The sequence below is a fragment of the Mugil cephalus genome, chromosome 20 (genome assembly GCF_022458985.1).
Source record: "Mugil cephalus isolate CIBA_MC_2020 chromosome 20, CIBA_Mcephalus_1.1, whole genome shotgun sequence".
NCBI lineage: Eukaryota > Metazoa > Chordata > Actinopteri > Mugiliformes > Mugilidae > Mugil > Mugil cephalus.
The window spans coordinates 17449103-17468232 of NC_061789.1; the positions used below are offsets into that span (position 1 = coordinate 17449103).

The 19130-nt window shown below is 44.0% G+C and overlaps 1 protein-coding gene across 3 annotated transcripts; it reads right to left on the reverse strand.

Annotated features, from left to right (window-relative positions):
* Window positions 1-7538: 7538 nt before the first annotated feature.
* atp6v0a1a (ATPase H+ transporting V0 subunit a1a) lies at window positions 7539-18244 on the reverse strand. 3 transcript variants are annotated; one of them, XM_047571912.1, is made up of 22 exons: window positions 18097-18244; window positions 16761-16932; window positions 16164-16242; window positions 15777-15874; window positions 15561-15689; window positions 14779-14858; window positions 14350-14476; window positions 14171-14253; window positions 13996-14089; window positions 12642-12854; window positions 12263-12413; window positions 11884-12023; window positions 11562-11728; window positions 11376-11466; window positions 11161-11279; window positions 10845-11061; window positions 10633-10740; window positions 10421-10528; window positions 9934-9951; window positions 9345-9462; window positions 9074-9245; window positions 7539-8582 (listed from the first exon to the last, which is right to left on the reverse strand). In XM_047571912.1, exons 2-22 carry the CDS (start codon window positions 16875-16877, stop codon window positions 8489-8491), a joined length of 2523 nt encoding a protein of 840 aa, XP_047427868.1. In that variant the 5' UTR covers window positions 16878-16932; window positions 18097-18244; the 3' UTR covers window positions 7539-8488. The 3 variants fall into 3 exon arrangements, with proteins under 3 accessions (XP_047427868.1, XP_047427867.1, XP_047427869.1); XM_047571911.1 differs by having other exon boundaries at window positions 9934-9978; XM_047571913.1 differs by lacking the exon at window positions 9934-9951.
* Between the last annotated feature and the right edge of the window lie 886 nt (window positions 18245-19130).

Consider the following 19130-nt stretch of genomic DNA (forward strand, 5'->3'; position numbering starts at 1 on the left):
TCTCTTCTGCCTATGGGACTCTTCTTTACAGCAGAAACAACAATGCAGTTTGCGTTCAACACCTTTTTTTTACTTTTGTTATTTCCCATGCAGTTAAAAATTAAATTTCAAACTGTACATTTCTGGAATATTCATTCAATCAGATTCCACTTCTCATTTGCATGATCTCTAGGAAGTTGCTCAACTATAAACGAGGCATTCTTTAATGTCTTTGGACGGTGGCAGGAAGTCAGGGAACCCGGAGAGAACCCACACAGACACGGAGAACAAGCAAACTCCACACAGAAACTGTCACCGAATAGATTTAGAAAAAATAAACTTTCGGGTACTGTGTAAAATAGAAAGCAGCATGAGGGAGGTGTAAGACTTCCTAGTGTTTCTTCTTTGGTTAATATTTTTGGGAAGGATTCATTCCTTCCTTTTGGCGGCTACTGACCTCAGCACGGAACACACCACTCACACTTACGTCCTTCCTTTGAGCTGGGACATGACGCACCTGGGACATGACATGGGTATCTTTTTCTGAATCTCGTGTGTCATAATCATGACCTCATTCTCATTTTGCATAGCGGTATGGATAGCTCACCTATGCGCAGTCGATACAAAAGCACAATATTGCACCAAAACAGACTGCCCATGCTTGGACCAGACTGATGCAAAGCATCTGCTTTTCATCTCTGTATGTCTATTTTCAGAAACCGAATATCATAAAGAAAAAAATAAGTTTTCTCTTGGGCCAGTCTTCCATAAATATCCAGCAGATCCTCTGAACAGGAAATGCCAGCATCCTGTAAAGAGGAACACAGAGTAATAGTTTCCAATGTAGTGAAGTTTCGTGTTTTTTTCTTTGTCATGCACAGTCTGTTGTGCTTATTTAATTGTGTCAGGGTAAACAATATCCCTGCCTGGAAATATCCCGAATTCTTGCTTTAATGTCTTCTTCCTCTTGTGGTCGGCATTGTGCCAGTTCAACTCTCCGGTAGCCAATAAGGAGAAAGCAGGACTATCTGCAGGGTCCTGGTCCAGTGGCTCTTGGCTGGACGGACTGCTTCCTATAAAGAAAATCCTGTCTCTATATGGAGCTGAGTAATGCCAAAAATGTCCATTCCTTTTTACAAACCTCGTCCTTAATGCCTTCCCTCCTTGCGGGGTTTGTTTTCTCAGGGGGAGATGGTATTGTTTCCATATAACAGTGCGCACACATTCACACACAAACGTGTGGTTACCGAAGTGATTGATTAAGTGGCTGCTTCTCAGAAGGGCTCTCCAGATCAGCTCGCATGACTTTGATATTTACCGTGACCATGAGAAGATGATTTAAGGCAGATGTGGAGACAGTTTGTACCGTCTCCTAACCCGTAAGTGTGTTGCAAAATCTGGCTTAGTGGCAAAAGAGCACTTAGCTCCTACAGATCCAAACAAATCCGAAAAGCAGGTCAAAACTCACAATAGGGCACTCAGATAACTCCTCCCAAACAATCAACAGTCTCGCTTAATGCTTTTGAAAGGTAAACAGGAAAAGGGGGTACTTTCAATCACCACAGACTATGACTATAACCCAACAAATACAGTGTGTTTTTTTAGAGATAGATAGATAGATAGATAGATAGATAGATAGATAGATAGATAGATAGATAGATAGATAGATAGATAGATAGATAGATAGATAGATAGATAGATAGATAGATAGATAGATACTTTATTCATCTCAATGAGAAATTCACAATCCTGGATTGTTGATTGAGGTTGTTGTTTTAGACTTTTAGTTTGGGGGTTTCCTTTCTTCCTAACCAGCTGCATGTCCTTAAGGCAAATCTGCCAGTGCCTCTGGACAGTACTTTGATCCCCCGAGTTTTGCCAAAACTCAGAATCCGGATTTCAAAATGTAAACCTCTTGGGAAGCTGGAAACACCACATTGCCCAGTAGAGGTTTTAAAACAACCTGTTATGTAGCAACGGACTGTTGACAACACTGCGGCGTTTTTGAGCATCGCAGTAATAAAACATTTGCCTATGTAAAACACTTTTCTTCGTCATAGTCAAATACCGCGTTGGGTGGATGATAACAGTATGCAAAGATCGGTCTGAAATAGTCCATCGACAAGATAAGACTGTAGTTCAAGCGAGTCCTGTGAAGCTACGCCTTTTGCTGCAGGCTGGCAGGTGGTACCAAAAATAGCTCAAAATTACATAAAGTAGAGACACAAAGAACAACAAACAAACATTTTGCTAGGAATGTACTGTACATGAGAAGTTGTTTGTCTTAGATTTCTAACCTTTCGTTGTTTCAGTGGAGGTGGTCACAGCAGTGAATAACAAATACCTCCGATAATTCATTTCTTTTTATGATGGTTACATAAGGCGTACATTTATCCACAATCCAATGTCTTCAAGGATGTGTTGGTGTCACTTTATAAATATTTTTGTGACTGTTAAGTTACATGAGTTCATGTGTCTTCACTAGAGGCCAGTCTTAGTATGACCTACCCTAGAGCTCAGTTCTTGGGAGGCAGCGCGGGTCTCTTTGGTTCCAAGCACAAATTTCAGTTCAAAGTGGGTTTTCTAGGCCATCCCGGACATGAACGTAGCGTTCCCAGCCCCTCATGTAGCATTCCTCTCTTTCCAGCACCCTGACCTCCTGTTCTGGTTGTCTTCCTCTTTCCCCTCTTACTGCTGCATTTTCACTGCCCCCTGTCTCTCCCAATCTCCCTATCTCTAGATCTCCTTCAGTGCACCAGATTTCTCAGAAGTGGTTTGCCTCGCATCTTACATAATGGGGAAATTCCTTTACGCTTATGTTCCTGATGAGACTGCCATCATGGAGAGAGTAGGTTACTCAAAAAACCCCAAGCGTGGAACATCTGCATCTTCCACAGTCATAACTTTCCAATTATCTTAATTTTTTATTTTTATATCTTGTCTCTTTAATAACCTCTGCAAACCACCGCATCACAGCAACATAAGCCAATCATCTCACTGATAGTTTCATGTTAATATCTCAACTTAGCACTTTTACTCCAATTCTCAGTCAGTCGCTACCAAATGTATTCACTCCTGCTGTGTTCCAGTCGTTTACATGCAAACCAAATTATTGCCTTAATCCGACTTTAACTGGACAACATAAGTACATGTAAACACGTTACTCCGACTACAAATCATAGTTTTTGAGTTCTGATTAAGACACACAGATAATGTGATTGGAAATACTTTTTCTCTGGCATGTATACGCTTCGGACATCTCACTGGATAACGCTGGCGTATGACCCTGGAACAAAAACATCCAAGAAAGCCAGTTGCAGAAGAAGAAGGTAAACAGAGCCGGTAGAAGAACCACCTGAGGGACAGCACGCATCTCATCTGCACCATACGTAGCGCGCACATTACGTACAAGATGAAAAAAAAGCTGTACTATTATCCATCTTGTTGTTAGAAATGCTGGTCTGCCTCCAGTTGTTTATTATATGACATAATAGGTCAACCCGGAAGGGGGCCATATTAACCCGCTGAAAAGAGTGTCGAGGAGGGGGACATAAGCTATTTGATTTTCTCCATGGGTGTAAACTGGGACGAGGACCACATTTAGGATTTCAAATGGCATAGCTCGATTAAGCGTTGATTAAGTGTTGACCTAAAACTCTTTGTGCAAAACTTTGCAAGGATCTTTCAGACCGCCATAATGCCTAACAGAACTGCAAGCTGCTGAAGCGTGGTGGATTCAAGTGGCTCGGACACCTGGGCCTTAAGAGGGTGAAAACAAGACACAATCCTGAAACACACCTGATGTTTTAGTTCTCCCAAATCCTCTAAGTGTTGTACAGAGATAAGACAAACTATGAAAAGTACAAGGTTGAAATTTGCAGGGTTAGTTTAGTAAATGTTGAGTGGGATACACAACGGAGAGTACTTCTTTTGCGTGTGTCAGATGTGTTTGCAAAACAAAAACAGAGAGAGAGAGAAAAAATTCCCAGAAGAGCCAAAACAATATGTAATATGTATTTCATGCTGGTGCATTCATAGCAGTGAGGGAGGCAAATGCCTTTGGTTAAGCTGAGCTATTTATTCTGTCCCTGGAAACAGTTGAAGAACAACAAAAGCATTCTCAACAAAGAGTAGCGCGACCTGACGCTTCTGCCTGTTTTCTTCCCGTTTGCGGCGACCGTCCTCCCTCAACACGGGGGCACTACTGGCACACAGCGTACTCAGAAAAGCCACACAAAAGCTCAAAGAGAACTCTTCACCTCTAAAAGTTGGAGAAGAAACCGAACCAAAACAAGGGACAATGCTAAGTTAATCCTTTAAAGGTTCAGTTTCAGTGCGGGTAAGCTCATGGAAAGAAACAATAACACAGTCAGTCCTGTTGTTTGGATTTGCAGGAGTCGGTGCACACAAATGCCCACTCACATGTGCTTAAACTGTACTTACACACACCGCCAGAGAAGCCGCAATGACCCACCGTGAACTCTGTCCGCTGATTCGCCACACGTCCAGGATAGATTCCAGGTTTGTGAATGACGTGGAACAGATTCTGGTGGTCTGGATATTTTTTTGAGCGCTCTGTTTTTACTGTTTTTTCTTCGGTTTATTGTCAGGGAGTTATTTAAGGAATCTGAACCACTGACATATTAGACAGATGTTGAAATAAACTGCTTTATTCACTAATTTATTCATTCATCACTCCTCTCTTCCTACATACAAATAATGCAATCATCACAAATCCTTGCGTTACTGTATATTTAGTGTAAAACAGAACTTCCTGTTCAAGAAAAACGTGATGGTTGTGCTTTCTGCCAAACTGCATGAAGCTCAAAAATGTCTAGGTTTCTAAACAATGAGAACATTGACGGGTAACTCTGGTCGGCAGCTCCGCAAGGCTGTGCTGTAGGCACAGTAATGGAGCGACCCAATATATCAAATGACTGAACTTTCCAGGATTTTTATCTCTAGCATTTCACAATACAGGAAAGCTTGGGATTGAAATGAAACTTCGGGCAGCAGTCACGGCTTTTTCACATTTATTTAGTTTGAGCTGTATTTGCGGTCTGAGCTGGCACTCTTTGATTAGTAAGTAATATGAAGTCTGTGGGTATGGCACAAAGACTTTGAGATGAAGAAAGAGGAAAACATGTCCTTCTTTTTTGGAGCCTGGTGGCATTTCAGTGGAATTGTTGTCTCCAGGAATACTTTCAAGGTTTCCTGGAGCCCGGAGCAGTTAATTAGCAAAAAAGTCAGCTGTCACATCTTTTTATGTTGTTTCCATTTGCTGTGTTCCCTCGTCTTTGTTCATCTCTCCAGGGCTTTGAGCTATGCAGCCCTCATACACTTGAAACTTGTTTGTGCCTGTGTGCTCAACGTGGCCATTGCTGTCAAATTTTTTATATTGTCTCAAGCTTCCTGATGTAATCGGTTAAATCAGTGCGCGTTAAAAGAGCCGGGGAACAATAGCTGCGGGTCAAACGGGTCGTGGAAAAGTGTTCGAGGAACAATGCTATCTGGAGACCCGGTAACAAAATTCTTGTCGAAAGGTGGGGACTTTCACGTAAACGCTTCCGCAATCACAGACTCACCTGGGCCTTGTGTTAGCTGACGGTCGGTTATTTCTGCATGAACGGCTTCACCTCTCTCAGGCACAATAATTGCAGGTATGACAGCTTGTGGGAGCTTGACAAGATGACAGCCCTAACCCTTCTGTGCTGCAGTCCTGTGCCAAGAGGGATTAACACCAAGCCTCGTCAATGAGAACAGATTGTTTCAGCCTCTTTCACTGTGAGAAACTGCGGCACTGGAATTTTATATTCTAGCCGCGCTAGTGTGGCTCTTAATTTGGTTTGTTGCGTTGAATGATTGGGTGGTTTCCATCAAAACTAGGTGTAGAAATATGCGTTGGTGGAAAACAGAAGAAGAAAAGAGGACAGGAACAATAAAACCTATATACTCTACATACTCTACAGTACAGAAAACTGATTTGGCAAAATCTTAAGTTGCCATCGGTGTAGCTGTTATTAACTGGCTAATACAATATAACACACTTCTGTTTTTCTGTGCCTGGATCAAAAGGACACTGAGGCCTGAAGCACTGGAGCAGCTGCGAAAGCATCTCCGTTATCCAGCAGAAAAATCTACTATAACCTTACAAGAAACACAGCATTCCTAGAGACAGTTTCTGCCAAACTAAAGTGCCCTCTGTGTTTGCCTTAGATAAAATAAAAATAATAAGCTCTGTCACGGATTTCTGCTTTGAAACAGCAGAGTTAAAGTCCCTGGAAGTGTAAACACAGCGAGATTTCTAGGGCTCTTATGCAAGCCTGCTCTCACCTCTGTGAGACACTGGGAAATATCAAATTAAATGAGCTTTTTTTTTTTTTTTCAAGAAAAAAAAAACGGTAGTATAAATACAAAGCTCTATAGTTATTTGGCGCTGTTCACAGCAGAAGCCCTCCGTCAAATAAAAACATGTGAATGGAGAACACGATGTTCCTCGTCCCAGAGAGGCTGAATGTTTTTACAGTCGGGCCTCCCAAGTTGCCAGTAGGACGAGACACTGTTTTAGACATTTTGTTGCCAGTGACACCTACAAAAAATGTCCCCCGGATGTACCTCCTTTATTTAGTTAATGAGCTGTACAGTCTGATACAAACTTCAAATATCCTTCGACTTCAAAAATCCTGGAAAGTAATCTTGAATATTTTGGTACTCTGCTTTTCCATACTTCAGTTCCAGATTTTAGGAACTTCTTACTAAAAATACAAAACAAAATAAGTGTGTACATACTTTAAATTAAATACCAATACTGTGGGGACACAAGTCGATACTTGGACTCATTGAAACATGTTGTATGCACACTGTATATAACTGTACCTCAAATTCGTATTTAGTTTGCCAAATAAATCACCAGCATCTCCTTTCAGGCACAGAGTTCAGTGGTGAAGCACGTAATCCAAAAACGTGCCATATAAAGCTGAAGGTGCTCCTGTTGCAGCTCCTGACGTAGAGAGAGTAAATGTACATCTCATTCATCATGGGCTGCTGCAACTTCTCATTTTGTTCAACAGCACCACCAAGAGGAATAACAATGTCACACAGAGGCAGGGTTTACTCACCATCATTAACGCGAATGATATTTTGTCATACCTTGATAATGAGAAGATGATTTTAAGATTCAAATTTTAAGTGACAAACACGCACTACTGTGTGCACGTGACCTGTATCCACCACTACACATCAGTGGTGGGAGGTGGGATGTCCTCTTTCTTAATATTGAGGTTTTCCACTACAGATTTTTATTCCAAATCTAATTTCAATTTTTAAATTGGTTCCATTTTTACAAAATTGTCTGTTTTTTATAATAATGATGCAGAGATCTCCTTTATGCCTAATGGTTTCAAATTAACAAAGTTATCTAATTTACTTTTTACACGTTTTTTCCTACTGGGATACTTGTTTGGATACTCGAGCAGCATTTTGAGGTAGCGCTTCACTTCATTCACTCCTTCCACCACCTCTACAGATAGTAGAGGAACAAATCAAACCAAAAACACACATTTAACCAGTTCTTTTCCACTTTATTGTCAAAGCGACGCACAATTAATGCAGGTGCTCGACCACATCTGACAAAGTAATTCTACCTGAACAGGCCTGCTGTATGCCATTCTTGCTCCCTTCTGTGTGAGGACAACATTTTAACATAAATCACATCAGGAACCAAAATCAAAAGCAAGGCTGATACTGTCACATAATTTCAGTGTGTCACATTGCTACAGAACATTCACCTCCTTCCACATATAGATTCCCCTTCTTTTTCTTCATGTAGATCACTAGAGAACAGACAAATAAACACGCAGGGTATCCAAGGCAATGCTGGAGCATAATACAGGATCATGTTTAGTCACTACATCCTCATTGTCGAAGAAAAGGCTGACATCCTGATGCAAGGTAAGCTGTATTCCCTTTGGAGCTTTATCGCTCTGTGTGTCTGTGTGTGAGGTCAGTATACGAAGTGGGTGTATGTTGTTGACATCGAACAGACACGCTGTTTTACACAGAAGGTGTTAACTGCAAAAAAAAAAAGAAAAGCAAATACAGAGGCAATGGAAGAGGGAATACATCAGTGTGGAGAAGACATGCACAAAAGAGGAAAACACTGTCACTCCATCAACATACCTTGTTTGTGATTTACAGTGCAACACTCCAACAAAGGAAAAATGTAGGATTTATAAAGGAAGAATTGCATAAATAATATTAAACTAAATAAAACACAGTTAACATAAAAGGACATCACAACTGATTACGGTCAAGGCTATGAGGGGAATGACTGAATGAGTACTGCAGATGTTTCAGAGAAACAAATTATAAAAATGATGTTAAGTTTAAAACCAATGGCAGTCTCGCACGATGATGAGTGGGATAAGAGAAAACTGTGTCACACAAAAATCACTATTTACCACCACACACATTATCAAAAGTAGAGAGACATTAAGAAGGAGAGTAGTTCTTAGTCCTCGAATCTCCCGTCTAGGATACTGTCGAAGGTGAAAGGGAGGAACTTGAAGCCCTGGCCTGTGTAAAACTTGTTTTGGAACTCCACCCTGGAAAGAAAACGGAGAGTGGTGAAAAAATAAATAATAAAAATAAAGGAGAGTGGATCAGTCATGGCTGATGCACCCTGTTCTTTATTCCACGGCCTGTACACACCTACGCCTACACCTTGGACCCCATCCTGACCTTGGTGAGACACCTAAACCTCCTCCCTTATGAAATATGATTAGGTTCTATTTTTAACTACTCGAACAGGCCAACACTTAGATGTGGTCGGATGACATTTTAACTGAGAAGCGTCATGAACACCTGGCATTCCAAAGCCTGTCTGATGTATAAATAGAGAGGGCAGGGAGTGCCTGATGCACACCTGGGTAATGTAGTTACACAATACAACTGAGAAAACAACCCATTCATGAAGTCAAACTAAAACAGCAACCTGTCTTCACACTGGTCACAACATACGAAAGTGAGATTAAAGTTCACGGCGAGGCCGACGTACGGCAAAACAAATTCAGCAAACGCGCAGCGCTAGACTTACCAGTGCAGTCGCAGTGCGTGCAGGAAGGCTGACAGACCCTCCATGATGAGCAGGATGGCGACCGTGAGCACAGCGAAGAAGTAAAAGACTATGGCCAGAAGGATGAAGCCGCCCAGGCCGCGAGAAGAAAGACCAATGCGCATCACCATGGTCCACAGCACCTCTGAGAGCTCTGCGCACGAGACAAAGAAAACACAGTGGTTGGACTACTAAAACATGCAAATTGAAAACAATTCTTCTATGTATGCATGAGGTCGCTGGTGTGACTTACGAGCATGAGCCAGACTGAGAGCCCAAAGCCTCAGGTAGGACGCCGTGTTGGAGATACAGCCCAAGCAGTACTCTATGGTGTGAATTGCCTGATGCACCGCGACGTCCCCGAAGTTAAACTGCGGACAGACGCAACCACACGTCAACGTGACACCGGAGGACAACATCTCGGCCGTGAGGTCCGAAAAGGGAGGGTCTGGTTCATTGTGTAAGCGTGATCATTCAGGTAACTGACAGGAAAGCCGTTAAACATTCGCATCCCGCAAAATTAGAAGCATCGTTGTCTCATGACCCTGGGAACCCAAAGAATCAGCCGAACAGCTGATGCAGTTCATGCACATCACCGAAAAGGACTACGGGGGTGCCCGCTGCTTGATGAATCCCTGCAACCCGGTTAAATAAGACACCTTTACCGCACCGACCACACCGACCACAACCACACCGACTAAGACGAACACGTATACACACACGTCTAAGAGCAACGGGTGTCAACAAAGCGAGAGGCAGCAGAAGACAGAACTACTGGACATGCACATTGACGTTAAGGGATAGATTGCAGGATGGAGGTGCAGCGTGAGCTCCTGTCCTACCTCTTCCTCCTCACTGGCCTTGAAAGCAGGTGACAAAAGGCAACGCTTGGTTATTGACGGCACACGCACGCACATACACACACATATAGACAGATAGAAGTCAGCTAAGAAGGTAAAACGAAACAGGGTGACAAACATTTACAGAATCTCACACATGCAGCTAAAGCATCTTAAAATTACTTTAATAAATGGATTATAAAACGTTAATGAAATCTGTGTATCTGCGTGTATCTATTAGATAATTGTGTTCAATTTGGTCTTTCAATAAGGAATATTTGGATATAAACACTAGAGCTTTTGTTAATCCAGACCCTTATGCAAAATTGATGTGTTCCATTGCGACAGTGGAAGTGGAAACATGAGGCCTGAGTTTCTGTTTCCAGCTTACGCCAAGTGGCTGAATTATTTAAAGATGAGCAACGATCCTTTACCATGCGCTTTCCCCCGTTTCAGGTCAGTGAACGCAACGAGAATATTTCTCTTTTACCTCAGGTTCCTCCTCAGAGTGCTGCGACAGCTGGTCATGCTGGATGATTTCAGCCTCATCCTCTGTGGGCCCATTCCCCACCCTGATCCCTCCAAAGTTCTGTGTACCCTGCCGCACAGGAAAGGTACACGAAATTAAAGTTACGGGATAAACGCTTAGAAATATTTTATTCTATAGAGTGTTTCGTGGTCGCAAGTATTGTTTCATCTTACCAGATTTTTCCGCCACAAATACTGTCTCCGCAGAATCAGGGTTTTTACTATTAACATACAGGGAACACATGCCAAGGCGATCACCACCAGGAATGACTGCAGGACCATCTACAAAATCAGAAAAAAAACAAAAAAAACAATGAGCTCGTCGAATTCAAGGTGACACAAAGATGGCTGCTGGTAAGCTTTGATTGACCTGTGCAGTATCTCACCTGTCCTCTGTAAAGAGGTTTGTTACTGGGGTCGTCGTAGTTGAAGAGGAACATGTTGATAAAGGCGATGAGCAGACTGGGGGCGTCCTTGGAGATGCGCGCATCATATGAGACCCACTTATAGAAGATAAGGATGACCAGGTAGCCGAACAGACTGGTCATGAAGACAATCTCTGGGATGAAACCCAGGTAGATATTCAACGGCTTCTTGAAATACCTGGAGGGAGCCACAAATAAGATAAGAAATAAGTCACCGGGATAATTGTGCGTAGGTGTGAAGAGAAACAAATACAATTCATTAGGATGGAAACCTTACAGGTGGTTGAAGAGACTGAGAGTGACTCCAAAAGTCATGTGGATGACTCCCAGGATAACAGACATCTTCATTTTAAAGGAGTTCAAGAATGTCAACTTGTTGGTGGAAATGCTCCATATCTGAGAGATAATAAGTAACATATTACATCCCGTTACACCATTTCTTACAACTCATTTGCACTCTACGAGAATACAGATCACAAAGAAAAGATTTACTGGGTCGATCCCTATGGGGTAAGGTCCGTTGAAAACTCCGTCTATAACTGGGTCCAACTGCAGAACCGCATTGCCTTCAAGTGTGTCAAACCTGAACAGGACGAGAAGACAGATCGTAGGTTACAGCACATCAGCACAGAAACCTCTGAGCTAAAGCTCCAGTCAACGATAATCAGCGACACTCACGTCCAGTTGCCTCCTCTCTGACGCATGAACATGGGCTTGACGCTCCATCCAGAGCCAAACACATTTAAGGACTTCGAGAAGCAGTCGTTGTAAATAATGCCAGTGTACATTGAGAAGATTCCCATCAGTAGGATGATGTAGCGCCCCGCAAACACCATGCTGAACATCTGCCACAAAACAAAAGCACACGTCACATTCAAGCGTGAACCGGGTGGGTTCTTGAAAGGACGCATCTGCACATAAAGGAAGGGACACAGGGACTGTGTGCATCACGTGTAACGATGATGCAGGACTGATGACGTGGCAAGGACGGGATCTGTACCTCGTTGTCGTTCTTCTGGGCCATCAGTCTGCTCTCTCTCAACACGAGGTACAGAGCAGCGCAGGTCATGAGCGTCCCGTGGCCCAGGTCGCCGAACATGACGGCGAACAGGAAGGGGAAGGTGATGATGGTGTATGGTGCTGGGGACGCGGAGGCGGGCGTCGCGTGATGGGAGGGTGGCGTGGGACACGAAACAAATGAGCGAAACACGTCAATGCAAAATGCAGCGTTTCGCTACAAGGTGAGGAGGGACGAGGACGATTTTTCATTCAATACAAGTATTTAAATGAAAAGATAAAGAAATAAACCACACGCATAAATGTCCACGTGGACCGGATGATGCATGAGCAACGTACTGAACCGTGGGGCACATCCTCACCTGGGTTAATCTCACGGTAGCTGCCAATTCCATAAGCATCCACGATGTTCTGGAAACCTGAGGTGAACTTGTTTGTCTTGTTGTAGGTGGGTGGGGTCTGTTTGGTTTGCATCCTGTTGAGGATGGAGGGAACAGTGGAGCCGCTCTTCTCCTAAAGCGCACAGAACAATGTAATGTAAATATGCTTCACAGGAACCTTTATGACCGAGGCCTTGATACAACAACACGGTCTGAACTGAACCTGAACTGAATGGTGAGACAATGCCGTAGAGCCTTCACTGGTACAATCATATATGCCGCCAAGTAGGGACTGAATGGAAGAAGCAATCGATGCCGTACATTGTACATCTTTGTGAAAACCTGGTGCTCCGTAACTCACCGTCCCCCTGCGTAGTGCGAACTGGATGGAGTCCAGGTCGGAGACGGGGCACCACACCTCCGCGATCAGACACTTCTGCGTGACGTCGATGTTGCAGAGGTTGAGGGTGTGGTAGATGGCCTTCATCTTCCTCACCTTGATGAACCAAACTCTGACCGTCTTCGCCGCGGCCTGCAGGACCCTCTGCCTGTGGTCCTCGGTCTGGTTCAGCACCTTTGGGGGGGCAGACGGGAGCAGGGCCGGACGCGGTCAAGACGCAATATTTTACATGACTGAACGGATTACAATGCTGCGTCATTATTTTGTGCAACCGGTCTTATGTTTTATGCAACTCATGGGGGAGGAGGGTGTGCGGGAGATCTTTTTTTTTTTCTCTCTTCATCAGATATGACAAACTCCTTATGTTTCTTCCGTTTTACAGACGCCAGCATGTTGTTATTATTGCAAGATACCAGTAATGAATCATAAAACCCTTGCGTCGCCGCTTCCTTGAACAAGTCGTGAGCAGCCCTTCACAATAAAGTCTGATCTCTAGGTGTTCCCATAAAGGATGTAGGATAATTCCAGGTATGCCGCTGTTGTATGACTCACATTTTAAAGCCCCGTGATCAGCAAACAGCAGGAGAGTTGAGCTCTGTGCTGTTTTCCTATAGCCGCAGTGTTGCCTGGGCATCGAGGCAACATCCAAACATTGTTTTCTCAACAGCCTGACATTCTTCCGCGTCCGCGCCGCGAGACGACTCGCATTCACGCCGGCAGCGCACAGAGCAGCGAGAGGGCATCAGCTGGTTTGTCGCGTGCGATCGGCGTCAAGCGCCGGCTTTGTGCAAGTTGCCTCCAACTGATCCGACAGCACCTGACATCGCGACGCTTGAATAAAAAAACTGAAGTGTCTGGCTGACAAAGTGAGGCAGCATGTGAGAGGCTGGTGCCCGTTCGCCAGCGAGCACAACACATGTGACCTCTGTTATTTGCGAGGAGGAGGGATTCCCTGGGGCCGCTCGGCCTCGCGGCAGACAACAGGGAGACGCCGCAACACTCTCGGGCACAATAACAACAGTGCGGTTTCCGTGGAAAGGCTCTGTCTGTGGGAGGACTTTGAGTAAATACCCAGTTGCGTTTAAAATACACAATAAAGAGAATTTATGTCGGCTGCTTATGAAACATCTGGATTAGGAGTTTGTCTGGACTATAAAGAGGAAATCTGGTACCATCTTCATGCCTTATAAAATGTAGTTTGGACCTTTCGCGGTGAAAAACATCCTGCTGACGAGGCAGAAACACAAAATAGGAGAACTAAACCCTATTTTCCCTTTTTTCTTTTTCTGCATGCACTTCCTGATAGTAGATTTACCATTTGCAGGTCGTCGATGCGAGCGTTCACTCCCGCCAGCATCTCTTTCCTCTCCTGGGGCGTTTCTGGGCACGGGTACAGTGTTGCTCTGAATCTGAGGATAGAAGAATGAAAACACGTATTTGTCACACGGGAACACTCCATAAAACAAAGCAAACCCTGCAGATTCACTTACCCCTCGCAGATTTTCTTGACTCTGTTCTTGAGCTGGTCTCCCTGGAAGAATATGATGAAGACAGACTTGTGGACCTGGTCGCCCTGTGGAAACACGGTACAGTTAGCGAAACGTGACCAGCTGCATCATCAGTGTAGTTTTGTATTCATGAGTGTGTGTTGTTTATGGACAGTACTGACCGTAGTTGGGTCCTCCAGAGAATCTTCAATATCTGCCTGCCTCAGGAACACGTTTCCTCTGCAAACTCTCCACAGCATCCTCTCAAATGTGGGAATACGTTCCCTGCCGATGACTCCAGCTACAAACCTGTAACAAATTGGAGTTTAAAGGGGAATCTATCAAATGGAAGGCAAAGTAACGTTCCAGGTCCTTTCAAACAACACATTGTATGTAGTTAGAATAACCCCCAACATGGTATATTTGTTTGTACTTTCAGGGTGAGAGCATGAACTGAAACGTCTCAATCTGTAAATGTGGATTTTAAACGGATTTCCGTCTGACTCAGACAGGCAGCCAAAGCCGGTGTGTGGGAGGCGACCGGCCGGTTGTACGGTCAAAGTGCAAATCTCCAAAAATAAATGATGGGAGAGTGGACGGAACAGGCTCACCCCAGTCTGAGCGGGGCTCTGTGTGGATCGTTGGGCTCCAGGAGAATCGACGACTCCTCGAGTAAACTGGGATCTTCCATCTGAACGACAGGCAGTTAACAAATAATTAGCCCCGCAGCCAACACAACCATTACATGAACTGCATTACAGCGTCCGCACATTCATAAACCCCGCTGCTCCGACATCCCTCAGTCTGCCCATTTGTGTGTTTATGGAGATTTTAACACGACAATGACAACATCAAGGGCCTTCATTTGGTTAATGAATAAACTGCAGCGTGTCTTGTCAAATGATTCACCCATATCAAGGCTCATAACAACCTGTAAGGTAACCAGTGAGCAGCTGTGCTTGCGAAGGAACTTGAGTGGAACTGATGTGGGGCAAAGGTGGAAAGGCACAATTTGATCTGGCAAATGAACAGCGCGCCTGGAACGGAATTTGTGTAAAAGATTACGGAGCAGTGGAATTACAGCATATTAACAAATGTGGAGAAATGGTGTGAGTGGGTCTGGGCCATGTGAGCGACTACAAAGGGTCACGAGGGCCGACACCTTGAGTGTGTGTGTGTCTGTGAATCTGTATTCTACCAATGCAAATTGCAAAAATGTTTTCACTTTACTGCCACAGTAGATTCATTTTAATGAGCTATCTATAAAATAATCTATCAGTGGATTCAAACTGGTTACAAGCAACTGAGGCATTTGCTTCTCGAGCTGTATTTTTAGATGCTACAGCCACGTAAAAGGCTGTTAAGCAAGGCCTGTGTGCACAGGAAAGCTGACCTCGTCAAAAAATTGTTGCGTGCGCCGCAGAATGTGCTTGAGCTCGGTCAGCTCCAGGAAGTTCTTCTTCAGGGCCTCTTGGTTTGTATTTATTTCCTTCAGTTCGTTCTCGAGCTTCTCGAAAGTGGCCTGTGAGGAAGCAACCAGAGGGGTCAGCATAGGGAGAGAGCAGATAACTAACTAAGTCGCTGTTTTCACGCTGAGGGAACCGGTCACCTCGAGGTCGATCATGTCCCTCGGAAAGGGGACTTCAGGGTTTTCTCCGGTGTCAATTATCGGGATGTTGGCCTTCTTAATTTCTTTTTCCACAAACCCTGTGTGAGAGAAGTCATATTTTTTTTTTTTTAAGTACAACACAGTACAAGCAATAATGCTTTCAATAACGCTTAAGAGCCGGCCTCCTCATAAACAAAGAGGGAGCTAACCTTTGGACCCTTGGCCACCTCACTCTGTTCAGGCTTATTATGATTATCGTATTATAATGGCAGGTGCTGATCACTTATGGCGTAGTTGTGGCAGAGCAGACTGAAATCGTTATTTGTTTCAAACCACGAATCCCGTGATGGAAAGTCTTCTCAACAAGCAGCGTCTCAGCTCACTTACTCAGTTTGCGATCCATCTCCTCACATCGCCGCACTTCGTTGACAAACTTCCGCTGGAACACGTTCACATCCGGATTTAGCTGCAAGGAAATTCCGCAAGGCTCAATCAACAGAATATCTGCTTATTTGAAAAGACATAATTCATAACGTATTTCATTCGGGCGACTCTACAACTAATACGACCGTCTAAGAAGTGTAAAAAGCTTCCTTTCTGTTGTTCATTTATTATTTCTTAATGTGGTGGAGCATGTGAGAGTGAAATCTGATCAAATGGATACTAGTGCGACGCTGAGAACTTCTCCGTTACAGCCCATCCTATGCTCAGGCACAAAGCTTTCCTCAGGACTTGTCAGGAATGGGCTTTCTCATGCACGGATTGAGGGGTCAGCTGTGAGCACATGATGCTGAAGGCATGTTCTTTCATACTTTCCTGACGGTGCTGCTCATGTGGTAGGTTTTCCCACCACGGCAGACGGTAATTGCAAGTTATCCGTTTAAGTCTTTTAAGCTGTCAGTTTTGCAGCAGGATTTCTTTAGTTTGTTTGTTTGGTTTTTCCAAAAGACAGCAGAAAAAAAAATAAAAGAAATTCCAACTTACATCGCGAAACTGCACCATCCCGATCTCTCCCAGCTCACTGACACAGCAGTAAGCAGCTTCCGACTGGAGGAAGAGCTGCGCCAGGGTCATCTCTTCACTTCTGAAGAGTTCTCCCATGTTGCTGATGGATATGAGGGCTCAGCACCCTTGAGTCGGCCGGAACTTCTAGAAACTGAACGCCGACATGAACATTGCATCAGTGACACTGAAATAACGGCGCGCTTGCTTTTTATTTTTAACGCAAACACATCCGACAAAAACAAAAGCGGACGTGAGGAGTTCAGCCTTCAGCGCTCTCCTCTTCCTGGCACCTTGGTGTCAAGCTCACTAGTGAGGGAGGCATATTTCAGTTGCACGTTAGTTTGACACAAGAGTGAGAAGCTGAAAAGAAAAAAAATATATACATATCAGCTAGTCCTCCGGGCTGATCCCATGATCAGTGCAGGAATGTAGTCATGGTGAAAGAGTCTGATCTGTAGTATTGAAACGAAATAACTCTTTTTTTGGACTGGATATCAGACTGTATCGATCCAAGGCACACTTTGACAGCCAGTGAAGAATGATTTTACCTTACATTTAGCTAAAACTAAAGGTGAAGCTTTTCCCTGAATACCTTGCAGCTAAGCGGCGTAACACCTCACTGTGAAAGCACCACACAGGGCTTATCTGTGGATTACAGGGTGGCATGTGACCTGTAGCTCCAGTAAGCTTTAATAACTATACAAAAGCTCCGGGGCGACATGTTACACTCCAAGGGGGGAAAAAAATGACAAACCTATGTGACTTCAGCTGATTGAATAAAACGTAAAACGGCCGCTGTAACCTGATCACTGAAGCTTCACCTGTCAAAGCCCAACATGTCACAGAGCTAACAGGTCCCGGCCGATAAACCGAACTGACATGTCCTTTTAACCGATCCACCCAAACGATTGACAACTTCATTAACACCGCATCATGCAACACCCAAAACCCTCGTTAGCTAATTAGCTCGAGTTCATGTTGGCAGCGACATTAACATTAGCTGACGCCGGGACTCACACCAGCGAGAGGTTAAATGGTTAACGTGTAACTTTAACAGTACAAGACACAACACGATGTAAACGTCGGAAAGATTAATATGTTATTTTCTGACACTGTGCTGCTGAGAAACTAGCTACATTAACGCGGATAGGTTAACCTGAAGCTAGCTAGCTCTGTTTCCACTCTCTGGAACGCTAAAATGATGGCTATCGCTAATTTAGCATACCTGTTGCACAAGCTTAGCTCACAATAATTACATTCAAGTAGGAGTAATACTGGTTTAAATATTTACAGCGTCACTTATGGGTGAACTTACTGTTAGATGGAAGAGAGTCCTCTTTACTCTGCTTCCTAGTTTCCTCTCTGCTGTTTGTTGTGTATTGGTTGGTTGGTGGTCTAACACAGTCACCCAAGATCAGTGCGCGTATCAGAGCGGAAGTGCTCGCTCGCCTGCTTTACTGCGTCATTGGCCGCTTTATTTTGCAATGAAATTACCGGAAGTGCAGCTGTGCTGTGGTCTGGTTTGACTAACGTCTGGTTTTAGGGTTTTAAAAACGACTATGGCTTTGGCCTCTGGTCGTTACATCACGTAACTACAGTACTGTAAAACTACAGTAAAAGTTGTCTATCAGTAAAGGTTATAGTTTTATCCCTTCGCCCCAACAGCCCAATTGTAGCTGCCTAAACACTAAGTAAGACAGACAGATTCTGTTTTACATTTCACATTTTACAGGTAAATGTGTTCTTTGATGTGCATACAGCAGAAGGTAACGTCCAAATCCACTGACTGTACAACGTCTGAGCCATATATTAGAGATTATTCTGTAATGTCAACTCTTTTCTGTCTGTATATCGCCAGTCAACGTTTCCCTCTAGCGGTCACAGTAAGTAATACATCTTCTTGGCTCTTGGCCTTATTTTGAATGGACCAACCGGAAGTTGTACTGCTATGCGTCTGGTCTGCCTAGACTATGTTGGCGGCTAGTTGTAGTTACTAATTGTGGCCACCAGAGGGCAGTACCGATTCCGCTGTTAATTAGTTGAAGGCATGGCTGTCCTTTCTTGGTGATCAAGGGGCTCACTGGATTAATGTTATATATATTGTAAGAAACGTATCTTTTGATTGACAATCAGTAGTGCTAGCTAGCCTTAGGCGCCGCGTGAGCCTTGCTTTTTTGTCTTAGCAGTGTAGTGTTTTCCCAAGTCGCCAAAAAGGTAAGATGAGTGGAACACTTTCAACAATGTATTACCTAGACTATCTAGAGTGCATTTTATGATAAAGAACGATGATTAATACCTTGACAACAATGGAGACGAGCCCACGATAAAGCGGTAGAGTTGATTTCCGCC

Bases quoted from the DNA above. Each gene is read 5' to 3' on its own strand.
- atp6v0a1a (XM_047571911.1), bottom strand. From the start codon at position 16,877: ATGGGAGAACTCTTCAGAAGTGAAGAGATGACCCTGGCGCAGCTCTTC. The intron at 12,414-12,641 runs GTGAGTTACGGA...TGTGCGCTTTAG, and splicing joins TCGCACTACGCAGGGGGACG to GAGAAGAGCGGCTCCACTGT. The intron at 9,463-9,933 runs GTAGGACAGGAG...GTCTGTCCGCAG, and splicing joins AGGCCAGTGAGGAGGAAGAG to TTTAACTTCGGGGACGTCGC.